This window comes from Molossus molossus, unplaced genomic scaffold (assembly GCF_014108415.1).
Source record: "Molossus molossus isolate mMolMol1 unplaced genomic scaffold, mMolMol1.p scaffold_m16_p_1, whole genome shotgun sequence".
In the NCBI taxonomy this organism is placed as follows: Eukaryota; Metazoa; Chordata; class Mammalia; order Chiroptera; family Molossidae; genus Molossus; species Molossus molossus.
Genome location: NW_023425344.1, coordinates 2,101,803 through 2,126,589, shown reverse-complemented (window position 1 = coordinate 2,126,589; position 24,787 = coordinate 2,101,803). Strand labels below are relative to the sequence as shown.

Here is a 24,787-nt window from a genome sequence, read left to right as displayed (position 1 = left end):
GGTACAGAGAGACCCGGGTTCGGTTCCCGCTAAAGGCACGTACCTTGGTTGCAGTTTGTCCCCGGCCCTGGTTGGTTATGTGGGTGACAACCACTTGATGTGTCCCTTCACATCGATGTTTCTCTCTCTCTCTCTTCCTCCCACTCTATCTGAACAAAAAATGGAAAAATGTCCTCGGATGAGGATAAAAAAAAAAAAATCCTCACCCAAGGATATTTTCCCCATTTATCTTCAGATAGAGTAGGACACACACACACAGAAACATTGATGTGAGAACTCGCTGTCTCCCTCTTGACCCCAAGTAGGGCTGGAGGCAAACTGCAACCGAGGCACGTGCCCTTGACCGGCATCGAACCCGGAATCAAACCCGAGACTCTCTGGTCTGCGTGCCAATGCTAGCTGCTGAGCAGACCAGCCAGGGCCGAAGGGTCTATTTTTAAAAGCCATTATATTAAGGTGAACCCACTGGAGTCCCTAAAAATGTGTCATATTTTCCCTAAAGTAAAGTACACCTGTAGTTTGCTAAAGTGAAAATAAATATTGAAGTGAAAAAAGAAAGTTTTAGTCCAGTCCAGTGATGAGCTCTGGCATTTATTCCTCTTGGAAGGACACAGACTCAGACGGGTGACACTACACAGGTGCGCGGGGACGTCGCTGCGGTGTGGGGAATGCAACGCGCATGCACACGCCAGGCTCCTCCCGGCCTCGCAGTGGCGCTGCCTGGGCGCGAAGGCGGAGGGCCGCCCCATGGCGCACGTCCTGCATGTGCAGGGCGTGCACACGCATGGAGCAGAGACAGTGCTCCCCAGCCCCTCCAGGTGCGGCTGCAGGGCCCGGGCAGGACCCTGGACAGGGCCAAGCAAAGGGACGTCCGTGGCCACCACAGCAGATCTCGACTGGAGTGTCTGTGCACCACAGCGTGTGTGCTGGGAAGGGCAGCCTCTTTCAGAGTGTACACTGAAAAGGCTCCTCGTCCGCATGGCGGGTGGGGTGGGGACGCAGACACACGGGTCATGGCACTAGTGCGGCAGGTCGGAGCAGAGCTGCGCCCGGAAGTCCCTCTGGCAGGACCAGGAGCCTCGCTTCACCCTCGAGCAGGGGTGGCTCCTGGGAACGTCCCCGCCGCCAGCCATGCCCTTCACCAAGTCACACCGAACTCCACTTCCAGAGTTCAGAGAAACGCCCGTGACTATCCCAGGTCAGGCACCCCTGGAAATCCCTCCGGGCCCTGGGCCCTGGGCCGTGCTGGGCACACAGCACTGCCCTCCCGGCTGGGCTCTGGTTCCGAGAGCACGGTCCTCCTGGATCACCGGGCTCTCTTTACTTCTCAAGATAAGTGCTTTTTTCCAGGCTTGAGACAAACACTAACAATGCCAGCTGTCCGCGTTTTAAAAGTAACGCAAACACTTTCGGAAATCCCCAGAACCGAGGGAGGCTGTTGAGGAGAGGGCCCGCCTGCTCTCACGACCCGGGCACACCTGCTCGGAACACCTCCGTGACCCGTCCTGACCACAACTGACCTCACTGCCGCCTGACTCCCTCCTTGCAGCCAAGGCCGAGGCAGCCCACGGTGACTATGGTGGAGGGGGCGGTGCTGTGGGAAAGCCACGTTACACAGACGGTCGGGGCAGAGGATCGAGCTACCACAGCTGTGTCTTTTTTTATTGGGGACCAGGTGGACTTTCCTGGGTGGACATCCCCAGGGCGGACAGTGGAGTGGCAAAGAGTCAAAGGTGAGCAGGGGTATCAAGCCTGGAAGTACCTGGTCTGGGAGGTCCAGCCGAGTCCTGTGGGGTGGGGGGTGGCGGCAACAAAGTGCTGTTGGGGCTGCTGATGTCCCCCTCCCCAGTGAGCGTCAGGTCGGCCACATGTTCGCCCTCCACGGTCTGGACGCCCCCAGCCTCCGATTCCTGCACATGGGGCGTGGGCGTCTTGGGAGTTGTGGGGGTGCAGAAAGGTGGGCTGTCAGCTGAGCTGGGGCTCGTCCCTGGGCTGTCGGGGTGGTCTCGCGCAGGCCCCCAGGGCTCTCGGGGCCGGGGCGCCCTCTGCTGGCCCGGGCTGGCGGCGGCGGTCTGGCAGGGCAGGCCCAGCTCTGTGGGGCTGGGAGGCAGGCGCAGGAACTCCGGCAGCACCAGATCCTCCTTCCTCAGCAGCCCACGCTGGTCGTCTGCTCTGTTGCTCTGAGCTTTGGAAATAAGCTCAAAAAACGCTATTGGAAGAAAACCGGTATCGAACAAGTTTTAGAGATTTTCTCACTCGGGCACCCACAGCAAAAGTGCACATCTGGGAAGTTCTCGTCTCCACCCCATTGCCCTCAGCGCGGTGGCCAGGCCCCTGCGTCTCCAGCACCTCTGCCCACAGCACTGTGGGAGGCCCAGGCTTCCCGAACCATCAAACACAGCCCCCGCCTCCCTGGACACTGCGCTGTGTGAAGCCCGGATCCGAGGCGCCCCCACCGTGACCAGCACGGCTGCAGCAGGCATGCCGCAGGGCCTGCTGTCTGCTGCGCCAGGGACCGTGCACCCAGCACTGGGTCCCGCCCAGGACGAAGGGAGTGACCCACAGATGCTTCCGCACGACAGAGCCAGGGGCAAGGTGAACCCGCTGCGACCAGGAGGGGCAGTGGGTGAAGAGGGCCCTTGGTGGTGGCACCCAAAATTTAAGGCCTCTGGAGTCACCCGTGTATATGGGGTGGTCCTGACGAGCCCGAGAGCAGTGCCGAGCCCTCCACCCCCCACCCCCCACCCCCGCCTGAGCCCCACGGCCCCTCTGGGCCTCCCACCTCCCCGGCACCCGCCACGGCCTGCCACACACCCCCAGCCTCCCCGCGGGCTCCTCCAGGACCCCTTTCCTTACCTGGAGGGCTTTTACATTTTAACGCAAGGTCACCATCAGAGGACAAAGTGCCTAAACTGAGCTCTCTAGCATTCAAACGACACTCAGTTCTTGAACAAGGGTGGGACGTTAAAATCGCAAATCCTAACCCCTCTCAGAGATGCACCAGCCTCCGAGCGGGCGTTTCCCTCTGCCCGGTGCCAAGGCGGGTGAGGGAGGTGCGCTAATGGTCCCGGGGTGGCCTGCACAGGGAGCTGTGACTGCAGACAGGAAGACCCCTCTGGACTAAACTCCAGAGCACAGCAACAGTGTTAGTTTTCATGCTGCTTTTCATGCGTTTCTTTGTTAGAAGTTTTTGGAAGAAAAAGATGTGTCCATAAAGGAGACCATCCCTCCCTCTGGGTCTCTTGGGTGCCTCCTGCAGGCAGGCCCAGGCAGGTGCAGCCTGGCAGGCCTGAAGGTCAACGCAGAGGGCCCTCCCTGTTGTTGAGACCCTCGGACATACACAAGCCTCCAACCCTGCCAGGACCACTGTGCTGCCCTCCCCCCACTGCCACCCCCAGGGGACTCCCTGACTCCTAAGGGCCCAGCTCGCGGTTTGAAAACTAGGGTTTTAGTCAAGTTACACTGACAGCCCAGACTGACCCGGGGGAGTACACGCTCATGTGACAGGGATGACAGTCACTCCGATGTCACACACACACACAGAGTCCTAATGACTGTACTAGAAAACTGACATTGTATTCACTAAAAATGTGCAAGTTTAAAAAGTACACATACCCTCTGCTTCGTCCAAATTAATTTTCTGATATTTTTTTTTCCCAATCTTTGCAATAGATTCTTCTCTCTTTGAAAGCCGGGGATCCCTAGCATTTTTTCCATTTTCTCCTTTTATTTTAATAGAATTAGACTTGCCTAGTGTTCTCTCCTCTCCCTGCATCAGAAGGAAAGTCAAAGTTCTACTCACAATTCAGACACAGGGCAGCACACAGTTCAGTTAGACAGGGAGGGCCTCTGACACGCGGCCTCGCTCGCAGGGAGCGGTCACGACAGACCCACTACAGAGCCCAAGGCTCCGTGCCCAGCACGGGGGTGGGCTGGCAGGTCACAGGCCCCGGGAGCAGGCCCAGAGGGGGCGAGAGGACACCAAGAGGTGCTGCCAGCCCAAGCAGAGAGCGGCGTGCACCAGAGGGCGATACACAGACTCGCTGGGGAGCATGTGGCTGGGCGCGGGGAGCAGGCACGCCATGCAGGCCGGGCGGGGGAATTACCGTAGCCGAGAAATTTCTGGAGCTGGAGTTCCCAGCTGTATTCTGTTTGACCGGTGTCCCTTTCTGTTTATCTGTGGACAATGAGCAGATGAGACGAGCTTTAGAATGACAGAGAACACTGCAATGTAATCACGTTCATACAATCTTGAGAGCAAAGCTGGAGAGACAAAGGCGTGATGTCCCCTTATCCAATCTGCACATCCAGCCAAACGCCCGGTGCAGGAGCAGGGACAGGACAGGTCTCCCCTGCCTCTGCCGGGGGCAGGACACACTGAGTGTGTGGAGGGGAGACCACATGGGGGCTTGGCCATATTTTCGGGGATGTTTTGGAGGTGAGGCAATTGGAAACCTTGTTTCATGGACTATTCGGCATGAATAGTCTCTAGCAAGTAGAGTCGCATATTTTCAATACAATATTGGCCCAAGTCAGGGCTGCAGTCTGGCCTCCAGGGCCCACACAGCCCAAGCCCATCTCTCTGGCCCGACTGGGCTGGAGGAAGGGTCGCTCTGCCCAGCAGCTGCTCCAATGCCCGGCCTGCACCTGCTGCCAGCCCAGACATCATCTGGTGTTCAGCCCACGCCGAGCAGCCTGGGGCCTGGCTGGGTGGGGCCCTGAGCAGGCCGGGGTGGGGGGGCATTCTCTAGAGCAGCGGTTCTCAATCTGTGGGTTGTGACCCCTTTGGGGGTCAAACAACTCTTTCACAGGGGTCGCCTAAGACCATCAGAAACACATATTTCCGATGGTCTTAGGAACGGAGACACCGCCCCTCTGTCCGTCTCCAGGCGGCTCCGCCCACATGCACATGCGCCCACACACAACAGGAGGCGCTGTATCAGAGGGTCCAGGCTTTAGGAGGGGTGAGAACCACTGCTCTAGACCAAGGCTGGCCCAGGAAGGCCTCCGCTTTCACAAGAGGAGGAGCAGCGCAGGGCCCCAGGAGGACTGGCACCGCCAGTCCACCACCACAGGTCACCCGAGGGGAGGGCGTTGCAGGGCGAGCCAGCCCCAGACATCCTCTGGTCCTCAGCCCTGCGGGCCTCAGGCAGCTCCTTGCAGTCACCTCTGCGCCCAGGTGATCAGCAGGTGGTGCAGAAAGCTCTCCAGGAGACGCCTCCCCACTGCCCCCACCTGGAAGGGGGTCGGGGAGGCAGGCACTGGCTGCAGGACCCCAGTGCCTCAGGGCAGGATGTGGCCCAGGCAGCAGCACCTCCCTGAAAGAGTCTGGTGACCCATATGCTCCCCCCCAGGAAACAATGGGACACAGACACCCCCCCACGAGGCCATGTCACAGGGAAGCCGCCAGGAACAGCTCCTCAGAGCCTCCCGCACCCAGCACCCAGCACCTGGGAGCCGCACTGGGGCAGCAGACCACAGGGCCTGTCACCCGAGAGGAGGGGCTCAGGGAGGGCTCAGCCCTCGGGAGGGCACAGCTCCCAGAGCAAGGCCCTCCTGCTTCCAGTCCGATGCTTCCCCCCCCCCCCCCCCCCCGTCAGGGGCCCGACAGTCCAGGCCCTGCGACGCCTAGGCGCCTGTGCTCTGCCACTGCTCTGCGGTGGGGGGCGGCGAGGGAGCCCCCGCGTGGTGGGGGGGGGTGGAGAGAAATCCCCCGCGCGGTGTGTGGGGGGGGCGGTGGAGGGAGCCCCCGCGTGGTGGTGGGGGCGGTAGAGGGAGCCCCCGCGCGGTGTGTGTGGGGGGCGGTGGAGGGAGCCCCCGCATGGTGGTGGGGGCGGTAGAGGGAGACCCCGCGCGGTGTGTGGGGGGGCGGAGAGGGAGCCCCCACTTGGTGTGGGGGGGGCGGTGGAGGGAGCCCCCGCGCGGTGGGGGGGCGGTAGAGGGAGCCCCGTGCGGTGGGGGGGGCGGTAGAGGGAGCCCCCGCGCCGTGGGGGGGCGGTAGAGGGAGCCCCCGCGCGGTGGGCAGTGGGCTGGGCCTTCAGGAGGCAGTGAGAAGGGGACCGAGTGTCAGGGCCTCGCCCACCTTTCCCTCTGGAGGGGTCCTTCTCCTCCAAGATGACCCGCTGTCCGTCCAGACTCGATATGGGGGCGCCGAGGTCCAGGGGCTCCTTCTCTCCACTCTAGAGACCAAGGTGGCACACTGAGTCATTCACGCGGAGCAGCTCCCTGCTGTCCAGCTGCGGACAGCGAGACTGGCCCAGGCTTCGGAGTCACACTCCAGACCCTGGGTCCTGCCAGCTTGGCCAGGCTGCCTCAGCCCGAAGGCCCGGCGCTGGCGCAGACTTGGGCATGGAGCACCGAGACCGCGAGCCGCGTGCTGGAGTGGGGGCTGAGGGTCCGGTGGAGGAGCTGCTGCTGTCACTGGAGGAGCAGTTTGGCCTCCCGGTTAAAGCCCAGGCGCAGGGAGAAAGTGCTGGCGAGCGCGGCCGCAGCCTCGGCCCACAGGCTTAGCCCCTGAACGCGGAGGCAAGTGCACGAAGGTCTGGCCGAGGGGCCACGGTCCCAGCCACTGACCGCATACTACTGGGACGTGAAAGCGGCCGCAGAGGCCACCCACCACGGACAAGGATGCACAGGCAGCGACTCGGGCCGGGCTGAGGTGAGACGTGGGAGGGGTGGGGGGAGACCACCTGCTATTCAGGACCCTCCCCACTGTTTACAAAGAAACCTGAGCCCACCGGGCCATGTGGCTCAGTGGATGAGCGTTGACCTTGCAACAGGGGTTGCTGGTTCGATTCCAGGCCAGGACACATGTCCAGGTTGTGGGCCAGGTCCCTGGTGGGGGGCATGCAGGAGGCAGCCAATCAATGTTCTCTCTCATCGATGTTTCTATCCCTTTCTCTCCCTTCCTCTCTGTAAAATCAATGAAAATAAAAATAAATTAAAAAATAAAAATAAAAAAATCTGAGCCCTGGCCGGTTGCTCAGCAGTTAGAGCATGGGCCCACTGCCCAGAGTCACAGGACGATTCCAGTCAGGGGCACGTACCTCAGCTGCAGTTTGTCCCTGGCCCTGGTCAGGGTCATGCGGGAGGCAGCCAATCGATGTTTCTCTCCCTCCCTCCTACTCTATCTCAAAATCAATGGAAAAATATTCTCGGGTGAGGATTGAAAAAAAGAAACCTGAACTTGGCGCTTGGCTTCTCAAATTCCCTGACAGAACAGTGAAAGTGACCAAAGGCCACGCCGGGCACTGCCTGCCAGCTCCCTGAAGGAGGCCATGGCCCGAGCCTGGCCCGGACAGGAGGCCACCATGGCCACCAGGGCCCTGCTTCTCACGCCGTTCCGGCTCAAGTGGACACACGGGTGACAGGGACCAGCTGGTGCGCCCACGGCAAAGCCACAGGTGCCACACCCTCCACAGGAATCTACAGCCGGAAGCCCTGACACCCGCCAGCCTGGAAGTCCCACGACATTTTACAGACAGGGAAACTGAGGCAGAGAGGGTTAAGCAATGGCTTGGGATCTCAACAGAGGGAGAACAGGGAGCCCCAGCATGTCTGGCTTCGAGGATGGCACTGTCCCCTGCCGAGCAAGGGAGGAGATCGTGGGCGACCCCAGGACATCTGTAAATAATTTCACACAGTCCTCTCTCTCACACCAAAGGTCTTGAACAATTTTAGGGCTGGTGTCAGAGGAAATTAAAATGCTGAAAATATCTGAAACCATAGCTCTGATAACAGTTTATTTCTAAAAAGACGAGCCTGCGAGGCAAACCATCCTAAGTCACCACGACAGAAGCAAGCGGGTGCAGTGAGCTGGACACAGCGACTGCAGGATGGCCGGGCCCTGGGCCACAGCCTGCCGACCAGGCGGTCCCTGCACACGCCCTGCACAGCGACAGAACCGGCTCTCGCCCAGCCCCGCTTCCCTTCCAGCCACAATCCAGCAGCTTGGAAACGCCGGAGGGACTGTCAGAGCCGCCAAGAGGACATGACGACTGGGACCTTTAATGGGGATGCGCCCAGGCGGCCGACTCCGCCTGCCTAGCAGCTCAGGGTGCGGGGGTGGAGGCACCCCGGTCCCTGCTGTCTGCTCAGACTTGCAAAAACGGTCAGCACATTTCAGAGGTTTTTGTTTGTTTCTCATTTTGGTTTCCCTGGCCCCAAACCACATCTCAAATACCAACCGCAATCCGTTTGGGAATGACCAAGGTATAAATAAACGAGCATTTCCACTCCGTAGGATGAGAGTGGGGGGTGGAGGCGGCACCCTCCCACCCAGGCCGGCGTGGGGAGGAGCTGAGGACAGTCGCAGCTGCTCTGCCTGGTGCACTGCAGCTCCACCCCTGCAAACCGGCTCTGAGCTCAGGGTCACACCGCAGGCCCCCAGTCACTCACCAGCCTGGCCACCAGCTCGTTCAGGTGCAGGCCATACTTGGCCACCACGGGCCGCAGCACTTCCGTGACGGGCTTGGTGGGCTTGGCCTTGAGTCCCACTGACCGGTTAATGGGAACCAGATCCAGCCTTGTCAGAGAGGGAGAAACATGAACACATCCACTACAAATCTATGTCGACCTTCACTTAGAAATTCTTGAGCAGAACAGTGTGGCACCCACGGGCCGCCTTAGTGCCCCGGGGCCACCCGATTTGGCCCCAGGCTCTGACTGTGGAAGGGAGCTGACAGGGGGCTTCTCGGAGGTTTCCTGTGGGGCTGAATGGGGCTGTCACACCAGCAGGGAAAACCCTGCCCCCGCAGGATGGCCAGCTCTCCTGCCAGCCTGCCCACCCTGGAGTAACCCACTGTGGTCATGGGACAGGGAGGGAGAGTGACCCTCCGGCCCCTGGGCTCCAGGGACTGTGTGCAGCTGCCCCCCTGCCCCAGGTTCATGATGGGACCGGAATCCCTTTCCCAGCAACCACTCAGCAGAGCAGAGGCTGCAGGGACAGTTGCAGGACACTCTGTGGCTCAGAGAACCTGATGGGAAGGGCAGCCACTTTCTCACCGAAACAAAGTCCGCTTTTCTAGGCGCAGGTCTCTGGACGCCAGGATGCCGCTGTCTTGGTGTAGCACCAGAGGCTTTGGACACAGGAAGGAACAAAGAGGCAGGATCAGAGCGGGAGTGGCCGGCAGTGCGTCCAGCCTGCAGCGGACACGGCTGCGCAGAGGAGGAGCAGTGGCAGACACACCCAGAGCAGCACTGCGGGCCCACCCTTCGGGCAGCCTCCCGCAAACTGCCTAGACAGGGAGCAGAGGTCGGCCGCCAGGGCCTAACACTGCGGCCAAGAGGGCAAGTAACCAGGCAGGTTCAGTTAACAAGACAGATTAGCCGGTTCCCCACAGGCCAGGTCCCCACAGGCCAGCTCCCCACAGGGCAGGTCCCCACAGGGCTGGTCCTCCTACAGGGCAGGTCCCCACAGGGCTGGTCCTCCTACAGGGCAGGTCCCCACAGGCCAGCTCCCCACAGGGCAGGTCCCCACAGGGCTGGTCCTCCTACAGGGCAGGTCCCCACAGGCCAGGTCCCCACAGGGCTGGTCCTCCTACAGGGCAGGTCCCCACAGGCCAGGTCCCCACAGGGCTGGTCCTCCTACAGGTCAGGTCCCCACAGGCCAGGTCCCCACAGGTCAGGTCCCCACAGGGCTGGTCCTCCTACAGGTCAGGTCCCCACAGGCCAGGTCCCCACAGGGCTGGTCCTCCTACAGGGCAGGACCCCACAGGCCAGGTCCCCACAGGCCAGGTCCCCACAGGGCTGGTCCTCCTACAGGGCAGGTCTCCACAGGGCAGGTCCCCACAGGGCTGGTCCTCCTACAGGGCAGGTCCCCACAGGCCAGGTCCCCACAGGCCAGGTCCCCACAGGGCTGGTCCTCCTACAGGGCAGGTCCCCACAGGCCAGGTCCCCACAGGGCTGGTCCTCCTACAGGGCAGGTCCCCACAGGCCAGGTCCCCACAGGGCTGGTCCTCCTACAGGGCAGATCCCCACAGGCCAGATCCCCACAGGGCTGGTCCTCCTACAGGGCAGGACCCCACAGGCCAGGTCCCCACAGGGCTGGTCCTCCTACAGGGCAGGACCCCACAGGCCAGGTCCCCACAGGCCAGGTCCCCACAGGCCAGGTCCCCACAGGGCTGGTCCTCCTACAGGGCAGGTCCCCACAGGTCAGATCCCCACAGGGCTGGTCCTCCTACAGGGCAGGTCACCACAGGCCAGGTCCCCACAGGGCTGGTCCTCCTACAGGGCAGGTCCCCACAGGCCAGGTCCCCACAGGTCAGGTCCCCACAGGGCTGGTCCTCCTACAGGGCAGGTCCCCACAGGCCAGGTCCCCACAGGTCAGGTCCCCACAGGCCAGGTCCCCACAGGGCTGGTCCTCCTACAGGGCAGGTCCCCACAGGCCAGGTCCCCACAGGTCAGGTCCCCACAGGGCTGGTCCTCCTACAGGGCAGGTCCCCACAGGCCAGGTCCTCCCACAAGAAGGGCCCGGAGGGTGCTCTGGGCCCAGTACCTTGTCTCCGCCCACCAGGAAGAGGTCCACAGCAGCACCGTTGATGCCATGTCGCTCGCAGAGCCCGGACAGAACCTCCTTGATGGGCAGCCCTGCCTTGACGAGCACCGTGCAGGACGTCCCGTCGGGGAGCTGGACGCAGCAGTACGCGGCCTTGGCCTTCTCGGGCGCCAAGGTCCTGCAGGCCTCTGACTGGGGAGCAAGAGATCGGCGCTGGGTGGCGGGGAGCTGCGGGCTCCCCGAGGAGGGCTGAGGCCCACACCCAGCTCCAGAGATGCGGGACTATCACTCAGCACAGGGCCAGCCACGACTGCTCTCCTGACCGGACACTGCTGACGACCCTGCCTGTCTCGGAGCGCAGACGCTCACGAGGCCATACTGACTGAGCTCTCCTGGACAGGACAGGCCCTTCGGCTGCTGTCTTCGGGGCCTGTCATGGCCTGCCCGACCCAGAAGCAGACGGGTCAGTCTCTGAAGCCCACAGACACCACTCTGCAACCCTGAGCCGCCCTGGCCCACTTCAGTCCATGGGACAGGGACCACGAGGTGATCTGGATCACATAGGGCCAAGGTCCACCCCGTCGGGGGCCCCTCTGCTGCTTCTGTCCATCTCCCTGGCCCGTCCCGCCCAGCCTCCCAGGACCAGGCCTCAGGGAACAGACTGAACTCCTGGGCAGCAAGTCAGCCCGAGGAAGGAGCTGGGAGGGGGAGAGGGCCGTGCAGCAGAACTTCAGCTCTCCTGACGCCTCCTCTGGGTCAGTCAGTCTCGCTCCCTCCCCAGAAAGGCTCCCTGCACACATCCTAATGTAGGGCTGGCCCACCGGCCACTTCTGCCAGCCCTCCTCGGGACACTGACGGTCTCTTACCTAAACATCATTCAGAAAACTACTTTGTGGGTGGTCAAATGATTGCAAAATGGCCCGACTGTCCCTTTTCCCACAGACGCAAGTGCGTTGAACCCGAGCCTGGGTGGTGTGTCAGGAGCAACGACTGACGGGCTCGGGCCAGCCCTCACAGGAAGAAGGACGCGTTCTGCAGGCTGCTGCGCGACATGCCCACGTGCCCGGGATGCGGAACGCCGGCAGGTCCTGCCCAGGCCCCCCCCTGCCCTTGCCTCACGGGGAACTGGGGAGAACAGCAACCAGACACCCAGATTAGCAGGGTGTGAGGATGGAGGCGGCTTGCGAGGGGCTGGGCTGGAGGAGGGTCCCTCTAGTTGGCCCCACGAACACAAATGTCTGGGGTGGTGGGTATTCAAACAGGGAGGCGTGGACAAAGCCCCAGCCTTCAACGCTTTTCATTGTTCAAGTTAAAAAAAAAAAGGTGACTGCCCAGCCAGTGTGGCTCAGTGGTTGAGCGTCGACCCTGCACCAGGAGGTCGCAGGTTCGATTCCCAGTCAGGGCACATGCCCAGGTTGTGGGCCTGATCCCCAGTGGGGGGCATGCAGGAGGTGGCCAATCTATGTTCTCTCTCATCATTGTTTCTATCTCTCTCTCTAAAATCGATTAAAAAAAACAAATTTTTGTAAAAAAAACAAAATGGTGACTGCCCTGGCAGGTTTGGCTCAGTGGCTGGAGCGTCGGCCCGCAGACCCTGGTCGGGGTGCCTCCGGAGGCAACCACTGATGTGTCCCTCTCACCTTGATGTTTCTCTCTCTCCCTCCCTCCCACTCTATCTAAAGAGAAAAGAGAAAAATATCCTCAGGTGAGGATTAAAAAAACAAAAACAAACACGGTGACTGAACGAGAACAGATTTCAGAAATGACCCAGACAGTGTCAGTGCGCGAGGAACCCTCCCGTCTGACACCTGAGCCGTCTGCAGAGCACTCGCTACATGTGCACCTGTGGCTTCAGGGATCGGGGGTCTTGGGGCCCAGGGCAGGCGGGGACTTACCAGGTCCAGGCTCCCGGCAGAGGACACGGAGCCCTGTGACTCCCTGCGGCCCAGGCCTCCGTTGGCGTGCAGGGGGGCTTGACGGGGAAACACAGTGACTCAATCAAATGGTTGCACGCGTCCTCACTCCACACAGACCACTTGTGTCACGGTCCCGACCCTCACTCCCTCATGCTGGACGACGCACACAGGCAGATGGAGAAGGCTTTCCGAGGCGCTGCCCCTCCCGGGACTGATCTGCGACCTGCTGCTCCTCAGCGCTGCTCAGCCAAGGGGCCACCCCAGCCACAGAGACGCTGCTCCGTGGGGCCCGGCCCACCTCCGCCCCACCCGGACTCCTGCTGGCTCCTGGGCGGACCTCCCTTCCCTTCATCCGACATCTTTATCCAGCTTGTGGTTCCTGGGCCTGAACAGAACTGTCCCCTGTGGACAGCAGTGAGTGCCAGCCGGCACTGCACCTTTGCCTCTGGCTCGTGTCATGTCTTCCTGCAAAGACCCCCGGTGAGCCGACAACCACACCACCGCTGTGACTAACAGACCTTGCTGACCTTGCGCTGAGCCGAGAACCATGAAAACTCAACATGGGACCTGTTCCCCAGTTGTGCGGCTGTGCCGGGCCGGGGGCCATGGCGGGGCCGACCACCTTCCCAAAGCAACAGACTCCCAGGCCACCGAGTCGGAATTCCTGGGCAGTGCCCTGGAATCAGAATTTAAAGCTCTCTAAAGAGGCATGGGGGCCCCAGCCTGTGGGTCCTGTCGGGTGGACAGACTGTAAGAGGCGATCACTGCCCGTCTCCCTGGCACTTGGAGGTCCCTGCCCCACCTGCCACATGGCTTCCACCCCACAGGTGTCTCCTCGAGTCCAGCGCTCTGCCTGTCCTTGATACAGGACGCCCGCTGACAGCCATCCCCATACGGACCAGGGACCAGGGCCCCAACGCCGGCCCAGGCCCTGCCTCAGCCGCCTTCTGTGAGACGGGAGGTGAGACCTTCTCTGCAGGCGGCTCGGAGGAGGTGAGATGCACACCTGTCACCCACCCGGCCCACTCAGGGCACACACCCGTGCTGTTCCGCCTGCCTCCCTCCCTCCCCGGTGCTCCCTGCCTGTCTCTCCAGAGGGCCACCGCCTGGCTCAGATCAAGGAGCACAGGCTGGGGCTCTCGGGCTGTTCCCTGGAGAGCACTCCCATTCTTAAAACTGCAGAAAAGAGAACCCTTCCCAGCCCCTCCCTCCAGGGCATCCGCTAGCTGGTTGGGCGGCTCTGCCTCCCTGACGGCATTTCTGTTCTGACCTGCCAGTGCCCGCTGGGCTGGTGCCGGCACCCAGCAAGGACCCCAAGGCTGCTCCTCTGCGGTGGGACAGCCTGCCTCTGCCACATCAGCTTCCCCGTGACACACGAGAAAGAAACCAAGGGGAACAATCTAGAATGGGTGGCCTTTGAAGTTTACAGTGATACGAACTGGTTTGGAAAATGCTTGGTTGCCAACTACGGCACTACATTTAACCCCCAGAGGGCCCTGCGCACGCCTGGAAGAAAGCCTGGGCAGAAAAACCAGAGGCTCTCTGGGGGCAGGTAGCAGGTGTTTGAATTTTCTTTTTGTACTTGGTTGTATTTTCCAAATTTTCTCCCAAGAGCACCTGTTACTGCTTGAGCCAGAAGAGCGCAGGAGGGAAGGGAGGGAGGCGGGGCGGCGCGCGTGCAGAAGAGTTGAAGCCCCCGCCCCCTCTGGCTGGCCTGCACGTCCCCACTGCCCGTGGACCGCGGGGCCTGCACACCACAAACCGTTTGTGTGGTCACCGTGGTCCTTCTTCTTCTGGGACCGCCCAGTGCTCCTGGTCCTGGACCAGGAGAAAAACACTCCTTTCCGTTTCTTCTCGCTGTCCTCGTCCCCCACGTCTTCATTCAGGGATCGTCCTGATCGCGATTTTCCAGTCAACTGCCATCAAACAGAAAAGCCTATTAGAGCCGCGAGGTCGCCTGCACAGCGAAACGGGGCAGCGAGGAAGCGCTGGCTGCTCTGCAGGGCGGCACAGGTCCCTCCAGCCGGCCAGAGACAGCAGCTGGGCCCCTCCCCCGAGCGGCTCCATCCCTACACGGCACAGCTCACTGCGGACAGAGCAGGGCAGGGGGCACCTTTTTTGGCGTGGACACGTTAGAGTGGTCCGAGCTGACGCTGTGCTTGGAGGCCGGGCTGCTGGGCACCTGCTGGGGGTCGGGGAGGGAGCGGCCCTCCACCTCGGCCAGGATGCACTCTTGGTACAGCGGGGACTTCAGAAAGCGCGTGTAGCTATCGAACTTCATCAGATTGAAAATCTGCGGAATAAATGCAACACAACTGGTCACAGAAGTACAGGGAGCAGCCCTGAGGGTCGAGGGCATGAGACCTGCAGACACCTACTGGCCCTATTCTGAAAAAATGTTATTTGCCCATTTTCTCCACCCAGCTGCCCCAGAGTGCCTTCCCAGAATACTCTTTCTCATTACACGCCATCTTTCCTTTATCACACTTAGAACCGGCAAATCCCAACGCTCTCTGGGAAGCCAGCACCACGAGGAGATGGGGACAGTGGGTGCGACCTGCAGGGAGCAAGGGCTGCGTGGAAACCCTCCCTCATTTGTTCGCATTACTCCTGTGACTCAGCAACAGAAGTGACCTCTGGGAAGGCCTGTGGGACACACGCTTTAATCACATTAGGTCCGAGGCACATGTTTTACCACAGTGACGTCCTAAAATTGAAGAAATCCAAATGTATATACAGGGCTGGGCAGGAGTAAATTTACATAATACAAATAAATAATCACACAAGAATACACTCTGCACTCACGGCTGTGACCTACTTCTGCGCACGCTGCGCGCACAGCACCGCGAGCCTGGGTTCACACAGGCGCACAGGTGAAAGTATGACCGGACAGTCATTTGCAGGTGGCCCCTGAGCCCAGCGGGAAAGACGGGTTCCTTCCACCCCATCGGCACTGACCGGCTCCTCCCCTCCCCGCCTGGGTACTTGGATGCCCACTATCCGGGACCTGAGTCCTCGGCCCCACGCCCTGGCCGGCGTCCCTGCAGGAAACGGAAGCACGAAGTCACCTGGAGCTGCTGCTCCTTGAACATGTCGGGGTGCGGGGCGCTGAGGATGTCGTCTGCCAGCTGGGCCTGGCTGTCGATGTTGACCGGGGTGGTGGCTTTACTGCACAGGAACTTACTGAAGATCTCCCGGGCCCTGTAGGAAAGCTGGCAGGACACGTGTGTGAGCCGGACATGCAGACCACGGCTCCCTCCACGGTCCCGGCTGCGAACAGTTTCCTGGGGCCTGGGACTACCGCTTGCTTGAGCAGTAAACAAAAGCACAGGCCAGTGTGAGACCGGCACTGACTGGGCCCCTCCCTGAACGTTCTCAGTGGGCAGTTATGTGCCCAAAGCCTTGGGCCGCGCTGCCACCTCGGGACCATGTGCAGGTCCGTGTGCTGCTTCGTAGAGCTGGTCTCTGAGGGGACTGGGTCTGCGCAGCCTGGGTGTCACACACTGACAAGTGGCCTCACTAGGACAGGAGGAGGGCCCCAGGTTGCTGTGGGCCAGGCCCAGGCTGATCTGCCCCTCCCACGCCATGACATCCCCAGGGGGCCGTCGCTGCCCCTCCGCGGAGCAGGGCACAGCTGCGGGCACCGGGCTGGCTGCAGGCACTTGTGTGGACTGTGCCTGGGCAACTGAGTGCCAGTCTCCGGAGAAGCCTGTTCTGGGGGTGCTTGGGGTGAGCGCTTTCACAGGCGCTGGTGACCGTCCTGCTCCCTGACCGCCCACTTCCCAGGCGCCAAGAAACGTACCTCTTTTTTGTCATGTGCGGGAACATGATTAAAATATTCACAGGCCTGCCAGAATAAAATGTTTTCTTCACTAAACTCTTTCCTCAGAAAGTCCTGAAAAAAACACGGCCAGTTAGGCTTGCACCGTGGCCGGGAAGGCCGCGTGGGCCGTCTCGGGGGCTGGTTCCCTCCCTGCTCCCCTGCCCCCCTCACAGACGGGGCTGGGGGGCTGGTTCCCTCCCTGCTCCCCTGCCCCCCTCTCACAGCCGGGGCTAGGGGGCTGGTTCCCTCCCTGCTCCCCTGCCCCCCTCTCACAGCCCGGGCTGGGGGGCTGGTTCCCTCCCTGCTCCCCTGCCCCCCTCTCACAGCCCGGGCTGGGGGGCTGGTTCCCTCCCTGCTCCCCTGCCCCCCTCTCACAGCCCGGGCTGGGGGGCTGGTTCCCTCCCTGCTCCCCTGCCCCCCTCTCACAGCCGGGGGCTGGGGCGCTGGTTCTCTCCCTGCTCCCCTGCCCCCCTCTCACAGACGGGGCTGGGGGACTGGTTCCCTCCCTGCTCCCCTGCCCCCCTCACAGACGGGGCTGGGGGGCTGGTTCCCTCCCTGCTCCCCTCACAGACGGGGCTGGGGGGCTGGTTCCCTTCCTGCTCCCCTGCCCCCCTCTCACAGACGGGGCTGGGGGGTTGGTTCCCTCCCTGCTCCCCTGGCCCCCGTCTCACAGATGGGGCTGGGGGGCTGGTTCCCTCCCTGCTCCCCTGCTCCCCTCACAGACGGGGCTGGGGGGCTGGTTCCCTCCCTGCTCCCCTGGCCCCCCTCTCACTGACGGGGCTGGGGGGCTGGTTCCCTCCCTGCTCCCCTGCCCCCCTCTCACAGACGGGGCTGGGGGGCTGGTTCCCTCCCTGCTCCCCTGCCCCCCTCTCACAGATAGGGCTGGGGGGCTGGTTCCCTCCCTGCTCCCCCTCTCACAGACGGGGCTGCGGGGCTGCATGGTCTACGGAGGGCAGAGACATACTTAAAGCCGCAGGGAAGGGGGGTCTGTGCTGAGCCTCCTCCCACAGCGGGACTAGCGGGCCTGTGGCTGCCTTCAGGCATTTAGGAGACACCCTGCTGCTGAGCCAGCGCCCCCCTAGCCCTCGGCCTGAGTGCGAGAAGGCACTTGTGGTGGAGCTGCTCAGGGCCCGCAAGGTGACCCCGCTGCCACCGTCCCAGGGCCCGCAGCCCGTCCCTACTCACAGAGAAGTACTGGACGCCGAGGGGGTCCTGCAGGAGGCGCTCAAAGGACACGGCCCAGCTGGCGGCCCTCCTGTCCCGCAGGCGCCTGCAGCTCTGTGCGCTCGGGAGGCTGGCGTTGCTGCTCAGGCTGTGGCTGCTCACGCAGTCCTTCAGGTCGGCGCCGGTCAGCTCTGTGGGACAGCACAGAGCTCCCCTGCAAGGGTGTCCCCGCTCCTGCCCCCGGGCAGCGACCCAGGGCTCTCCCCAGTGTCGTCTCTACACACGCACCCAGGCACCGTACCGAACACCCCAGACGCGCCCAGTGTTGTTCCAGGCACAGGGGACAGAGTGTGGGACAGGCGGCTGCACGGAGGTGTGCACTCGGCAGAAGGGGCGTCCACACCCAGGCACAAGGCCGCCCCCTGAGGGGCTCCCGAGGGAGGAGGAGGCTCGATGGAGCAGGAGGTCAGGGCGTGGAAGGCAGGACCTGGGACTCCCTCCCAGGCTTGACAGGACGTCACCGTGGAAGCCGCACACTCACACATGCGCGCTTTGTGCACCAGGCGGGCTGGTCTCGGAGCAAAGCGCTTGGGCACATGTGTCGGTGTGGCAGCTCATTACAGGCCACCCCGAGGCGGCACACGCCACGTGCCCCAGGAGGTTGCTGCTGAGCAGTCTATAAAGCGGCACTAAAGCTGTCTGACTACTAGGCACACACCTGCAGCTATACAACACTGAATCCAACTGTAATGACAGATGCAAAGCTATTCAAGCAAAGGAGGAACAAACACGTGGGCAACACTACACAGAGAGAATTCACTCGAACTGAGAACAAGCTGTGGTTCCGTTATCTTCACATGAGCTGCTGGCTCATCTTCCCCATGCCACCCTCGCCAGCTCCAGTGAGTAGCCTGGACGTCCCGTCCTCGGGGGGCAGGCCTGGCAGTGACACCTGAGAGGAAGCGACAGAGGCTGGCCGGCAGAAAGAGGGACATGCCCTTCGAGGTCCCACGACAGAGAGACGGGACCAGGGAGCCCCCAGACCTGCGTGGGCGAGGCTGCGGTCGACCTGTCAGCACGGCTTTGTGGTGCGAGGCTGCCCCACGAAACAGCGCTCACTGCACGTGTTTCTGCGTGGCCTTTCGTCTGCCCACGGCCTGCGTTCCGGTCACGTGTGGCGCAATTAGCCCTCCGGCTGTCGTGGTGAGGAGTCGAGGGCACTATTGAACTGGCTCCTGCTCCAGCCCCGCCATTTAAAGACATCTTGTCACCCTGGTTGGTTTGGCTCAGCAGTTAGAGCATTGGCCCGCAGACCAAAGAGTCGTGGATTTCGGCCAAGGGCACGTACCTTGGTTGCAATTCATCCTGGCCCTGGTCGCATCATGCGGAGGAAACCAGTCAATGTGTCTCTCACATCAATGTTTCTCTCTCTCCCCCTCCCTCCCCACTCTATCTGAAGATAAATAGAAAAGTATCCTCAGGAGAGGATTAAAAAATAAATTAAATAAAGGCATCTTGCCAGTGACGAGGGACCAGAGGGGAGAAGACTAGTGAAGGGTGGGATGAGCAAAGCTCTGCAAGCCTCCGATGGGTCAGCATGGACGCCCGCCTTCCGATGAACCCCTCCAGGACGTGCTGACAACGGGGTGGAGGGGGGACTGTGCCGCCATGCCCACGCCCCAGAGGAAGGCAGCCCAGAGCCGAGGGCTGCCAGGGGGCCAGGGCACAGACCCCACTCTCCAGGGCACAGGTGCCTTCAGGGCCAAGAAAGCGACACAGGGACTTGGCCACATCAGATCCATGTGCTCACTAGAAGCCACTTTTCCTACAAAGTGCAGAGAGCACTTAGACATGAGAAGGAAAACAGAAGGTCAAAGAGTAAGCAAATAACTTAAACTGCTACAGAAAGATTCAAATACATTTTGGAAGAAGTCACGTGAGATCAGAGGTCACTTACTCTTTCCTTGGGGCCCATTAAGCCCCATGCAGCTCCTCTGGGGATGAGACACTGGATGACGGTGGCCGCCAGTGCTCAGCCACGACCCAAGGGCGGCTGTGACTCTGAGCCCGCCACACGACAAACACTCACAGCAGCACCGCCCGCTGGTGGGCAGCGGACAAGGGTCCGTGCTGGGAAATGCCCGGCTGAAAGAATCCCCACCCACAGAACTTCCCCATGTGGGCAGCTCTCCATCTCTCGGGTTCAGGTTTGTGGATGAAAAGGGTTTCTACAGTCACTTCACAGGGTGATCAGATCATGAGTCCCTAACTGGGCAGGTCACGGGGGGCAGTCACGCCCCAGCCTCTGACTTCTTCAGTGAAAGGTCTGTCTTTGCCTCGAGCCTGCCCTGCCCACTGTTCCTGGGCCTCGTGCTAACACACGGTTCACAGGCCTCCTCTGCGCCTTCACCACCCTCCAGGAGTGCACCTGGTCTTGACTATGTTGTAGTCCGAGCGGCCTTGTGCCCCGCCCCCCCCCCCCCCCCGTCGTCTCCCGACACCCTCCTGAATTCTACATGCACAAAGACGCTGCAAGTGCCCCTGCTGGGGCGTCCAGGACCTGCTCCCCAGCACTTGCAGCTCGGCCCAGATAAACCCCATGAGAACTCTCCACAGGTCTGGATGTCTCCATGAGTCAGCAGGGCACAGCGACCCCGCGTGCGCTCACGCTCATACACATTGCTCTCTGGGGTGTCCTGGGCGAGCCCACCTCTCCGTTTGATGTCTGCTCAGTAACCAGAGCATCGAGGAGCTAAACACCATGACGTCAATGCTCCCTAATTAACACACAACCCAATACGCTTCCCAATAGATGTCTTATGAAAACCAGACAAGCTGAGTGAGAAAGTTCATGTGGAAAACTAACCCTGAAACACTGGAAAAACAAAACGAAACCAGGGACACGAAGGCCAGCCCCATCTAACAGCAGCTACGTCGCACCCTGGTCCTCACAGTGCGAGGCGGGCTGGTGCAGAAGCAGACGCCGCGGGGCAGCACGCAGCTGGACCACTCGCTCCGTGGCACAGTCACAGCTGGGGCCGCGTCAGAAGCAGACGTCGCGGGGCAGCGCGCAGCCGACCACTCGCTCCGTGGCGCAGTCACAGCTGGGGCCGCGTCAGAAGCAGACGCCGCGGGGCAGCGCGCAGCCGGACCACTCGCTCCGTGGCACAGTCACAGCTGGGGCCGCGTCAGAAGCAGACGCCGCGGGGCAGCGCGCAGCCGGACCACTCGCTCCGTGGCACAGTCACAGCTGGGGCCGGCGTCAGAAGCAGACGCCGCGGGGCAGCGCGCAGCCGGACCACTCGCTCCGTGGCACAGTCACAGCTGGGGCCGCGTCAGAAGCAGACGCCGCGGGGCAGCGCGCAGCCGGACCACTCGCTCCGTGGCACAGTCACAGCTGGGGCCGCGTCAGAAGCAGACGCCGCGGGGCAGCACGCAGCCGACCACTCGCTCCGTGGCACAGTCACAGCTGGGGCCGCGTCAGAAGCAGACGCCGCGGGGCAGCGCGCAGCCGGACCACTCGCTCCGTGGCACAGTCCAGCTTGGGCCCGCGTCAGAAGCAAGACGCCGCGGGGCAGCGCGCAGCTGGACCACTCGCTCCGGCACAGTCACAGCTGGGCGCCGCGTCAGAAGCAGACGCCGCGGGGCAGCGCGCAGCCGACCACTCGCTCCGTGGCGCAGTCCACAGCTGGGGCCGCGTCAGAAGCAGACGCCGCGGGGCAGCGCGCAGCCGACCACTCGCTCCGTGGCGCAGTCACAGCTGGGGCCGCGTCAGAAGCAGACGCCGCGGGCAGCCGCGCAGCCGGACCACTCGCTCCGTGGCACAGTCACAGCTGGGGCCGCGTCAGAAGCAGACGCCGCGGGGCAGCGCGCAGCCGACCACTCGCTCCGTGGCGCAGTCACAGCTGGGGCCGCGTCAGAAGCAGACGCCGCGGGGCAGCACGCAGCCGACCACTCGCTCCGTGGCGCAGTCACAGCTGGGGCCGCGCGTCAGAAGCAGACGCCGCGGGGCAGCGCGCAGCCGGACCACTCGCTCCGTGCGCAGTCACAGCTGGGGCCGCGTCAGAAGCAGACGCCGCGGGGGCAGCGCGCAGCCGACCACCTCGCTCCGTGGCACAGTCACAGCTGGGGCCTCGTCAGAAGCAGACGCCGCGGGGCAGCACGCAGCTGGACCACTCGCTCCGTGGCGCAGTCACAGCTGGGGCCGCGTCAGAAGAACAGGCAGCCGGGTCCTCCCCACACACTCCAGTCAGTCCCACTGGACCAAGACTACGTGTGGAGAGGAAATTAGGAAAACTCGAGAAAAAACACGGGGTCCTATTTTGAAGTATCTGAGTGAGGGGCCAGACGACACAAGCCCAGAGCCACAGAAGACAGCAGAGTCGATGGACAAGGGCCTGGTGCTTACCAGAGGTGGGGGGGTGGGGTCCAAAGGTAGAAACTTCCAGTTACGAAATGAATGCGTCCTGGGATGTCATGAACAGCATGGAGACTACATTAGTAACACTGTGCTGCATATTTGAAAGTCACTAAGAGAACAGACCGTGACCGTCCTCCCCTCGGCCCTGGCCGGGGCGCAGTGGCTGGAGCGCCGTCCTCACACGCCTGGGCGCGGGCTGGCTCAGTCAGGCACGCACAGGCCTCGCCAGAGTGCACGAACAAGTGCACAGCAAATCCGTGTCTCCCCCACCCTCTTCCCCTTCCTCTCTCTCTAAAATCAATCAATTTTTTAAAAAGTTCTCATCACAAGAAAAAAACGGCTGCGGACGTGTGAGGTGACACACCATACTCATTGGACTCACGGCACAACCATTTACAGCACAGATGTCCAGTCCTCACTGTACATCTAGGAGGAGCTAGGAGGTACATCAATTACGCCTCAATAAAATACAAAATAAAATCTCTGTATGGGAAACACACCATGAGCTAAGTCAAAGGACAAAAAAGAAACCATGGGGAGCCCGGCCAGTGTGGCTCGGTGGTTGGGCGTCAACCCGCGCACAGAGAGGTCCCGGTTTGATTCCTGGTCAGAGCACATGCCCGGGTTGTGGGCCTGATCCCAGTGGGGGGCGTGCTGGAGGCAGCCAACCGATGTTCTCTCTCACACTGATGTTTCTCTCTCCTTTCCTCTCTCTCTAAAAAAATCAATACAGCCCTGGCCAGTTTGGCTTAGTGGTTAGAGCGTCCGCCTTCAGTCCAGAGAGACCTGGGTTCGGTTCCTGCTAGGGTCACGTTTGTCCCCGGCCCTGGTTGTTCGTGCTGGTGGCAGCCACTCGATGTGTCCCTTTCACGTTGATGTTTCTCTCTCTGTCTCTTCCTCTCTCTCCCTCCCACTCTATCTGAACAAAAAATGAAAAAATGTCCTCGGATGAAGATAAAAAAAAAAATCAATACAAATATTTAAAAAACAAAACAAAAAAAACCGTGGGAAATGTATGTAACACATTACACACACACACAGGACTAAGGACTCAATTCCTTTATATTTAGAAGGACCTACACGTCAATAAGAAAAAGCTCATTAAATCAAAGAAAAAGGGAAGAAAAGTATGGACAGTCGCCAGTAAGGGCTGGAGCTGGCTCCCCACACGGCGTGTCCCGCTCCATCACAATCAGCTACAGGTGGATGCAAACCACGAGCCCTTGTACCTGCTGACAGACCCACGTCGCCATCAGCAGCATCTGAGTCAAGGTGCCCTGGTGCCTTGTATGTTGATAAACATACATGTATGTATGTTCACAAAATGAATAATCTATTTTAAAACACTACGGCCCTGGCCGGTTTGGCTCAGCAGTTAGAGCGTCAGCCTGAGGACCAGAGAGGCCCGGGTTCGATTCCCGCTAAGGGCGCGTACTTCAGTTGCAGTTTGACCCCGGCTCCAGCTGGGGTCGTGTGGGTGGCAACCAATCGATGTGTCTCTCTCACATTGATGTTTCTCTCTCTCTCTTCCTCCCTCTCTCCCTCCTGCTCTATCTGAAGGTAAATCCTCCAGTGAGGATAAAACAAACAAACAAACAAAAATAATAAAACACTCTTCATGGTGGCAACAAAACCTTTGTCCTGGGGCTTTTTCTTTTCCTTGAGGCAGTGAAGGCTGAACCGAGAGCAGGGATGGGCAGAAGAAATTAACCGACCCCAGGGAAGCAGGAAACGCCTTCTGGGGTGAGACAAGAACATGCAAAGGCCCTGTGACAGGAGAGACTTGGCTCAGCCGAGGAGCAGTGTGGCTCGTGCCCTGGGGACAGGGATACACAGGGGAATGTCGGGAAGGGACTTTTCTTCTTCCCATACATGTGGAGGGCAGTCCTGAGCTCTGTCCCAACAGGCCACTGAGGGTGCTGGTGGCCTGGACTGCGAGGTCCGAGGAGGAAGAGGAAGACTGGCCGCGAGCCTCAGACAGAGCAGCTGACCCAGCAAGGGCGTCAGAGCTTTTATTTCCCAAGTGACAAGTGTTTGGATTCCGACAACACAACAAGCAGAGTGACAAGGGTCTGCCTCTCTTGCCGGCAGTGTGGGGGCCCCACGGAGGAGACAGTCCACTCTGTGAGAAGTGGACGCCCCCACCCCCGGGATCCTCACCCTCACCTGATCCCACAGTGGGAGCGTTCCCACTCCCTCCGCCCAGTGTCCCTTCTCTCTTGGAAACACACCTACCCATTGTTTTGCTTCTCACAGAAACACCCCATGCCTACTTCCTGGCCCTCAACTCGAAAAGCAGGGAAGCTTACAGACGAGCCAGCAGACACAGTGATGGGGAGGACAGGCCACACGCCACCCGAGGCCCGATGGCCATTCCCTCTGCGCCCGTCAGGGCTCAGTGAGACACCGCCGCACAGAGCACGTCAGGACAGGGTTCTTCCCCTCCACAACCCCCAAGCAAACCCCCCGCCGGCTGTCCTTGCAAAGGCATGGAGGCCATGGGGCACGGGGGCCCTTGTAGGGAGGCTGAGGCAGGAGCTGCCCACACGGAAGACAAATCCCAGCACCTGTCCTGTGATCTCAACACGAGAAAGCCCTCCCCCTGGAGGTCCAGTCCCAGGGTCTGAGTCCCACAGGGCACCCGCCTGCGCTGGCTCCAGCCTGTTCTTGTAGGGAGGCTGAGGCAGGAGCTGCCCACACGGAAGACAAATCCCGGCACCTGTCCTGTGATCTCACACCACGAGAAAGCCCTCCCCCTGGAGATCCAGTCCCAGGGTCTGAGTCCCACAGGGCACCCGCCTGCGCTCGCTCCAGCCTGTTCTTGTAGGGAGGCTGAGGCAGGAGCTGCCCACACGGAAGACAAATCCCGGCACCTGTCCTGTGATCTCACACCACGAGAAAGCCCTCCCCCTGGAGATCCAGTCCCAGGGTCTGAGTCCCACAGGGCACCCGCCTGCGCTCGCTCCAGC

General features: G+C 61.3%; 1 protein-coding gene across 2 annotated transcripts in view; it reads right to left on the bottom strand.

The window, feature by feature from the left end:
* Positions 1–1,579: 1,579 nt before the first annotated feature.
* The window catches only part of RGS12 (regulator of G protein signaling 12), an 83,887-nt gene continuing 60,679 nt past the window's right edge, over positions 1,580–24,787 (bottom strand). Inside the window, exons 4-16 of one of the 2 annotated variants that reach the window (XM_036275345.1) lie at positions 17,420–17,589; positions 16,214–16,306; positions 15,480–15,623; positions 14,525–14,704; positions 14,174–14,327; positions 12,391–12,467; positions 10,496–10,687; positions 9,004–9,077; positions 8,398–8,524; positions 6,083–6,179; positions 4,107–4,177; positions 3,616–3,769; positions 1,580–2,209 (exon numbers count right to left, since the gene is read on the bottom strand). In XM_036275345.1, coding sequence (XP_036131238.1) covers positions 1,728–2,209; positions 3,616–3,769; positions 4,107–4,177; positions 6,083–6,179; positions 8,398–8,524; positions 9,004–9,077; positions 10,496–10,687; positions 12,391–12,467; positions 14,174–14,327; positions 14,525–14,704; positions 15,480–15,623; positions 16,214–16,306; positions 17,420–17,589 — 2,015 coding nt within the window. In that variant the 3' untranslated portion in view covers positions 1,580–1,727. The remainder of the gene's footprint in view (positions 2,210–3,615; positions 3,770–4,106; positions 4,178–6,082; positions 6,180–8,397; positions 8,525–9,003; positions 9,078–10,495; positions 10,688–12,390; positions 12,468–14,173; positions 14,328–14,524; positions 14,705–15,479; positions 15,624–16,213; positions 16,307–17,419; positions 17,590–24,787) is intronic. The other variant, XM_036275353.1, reaches the window with a different exon arrangement.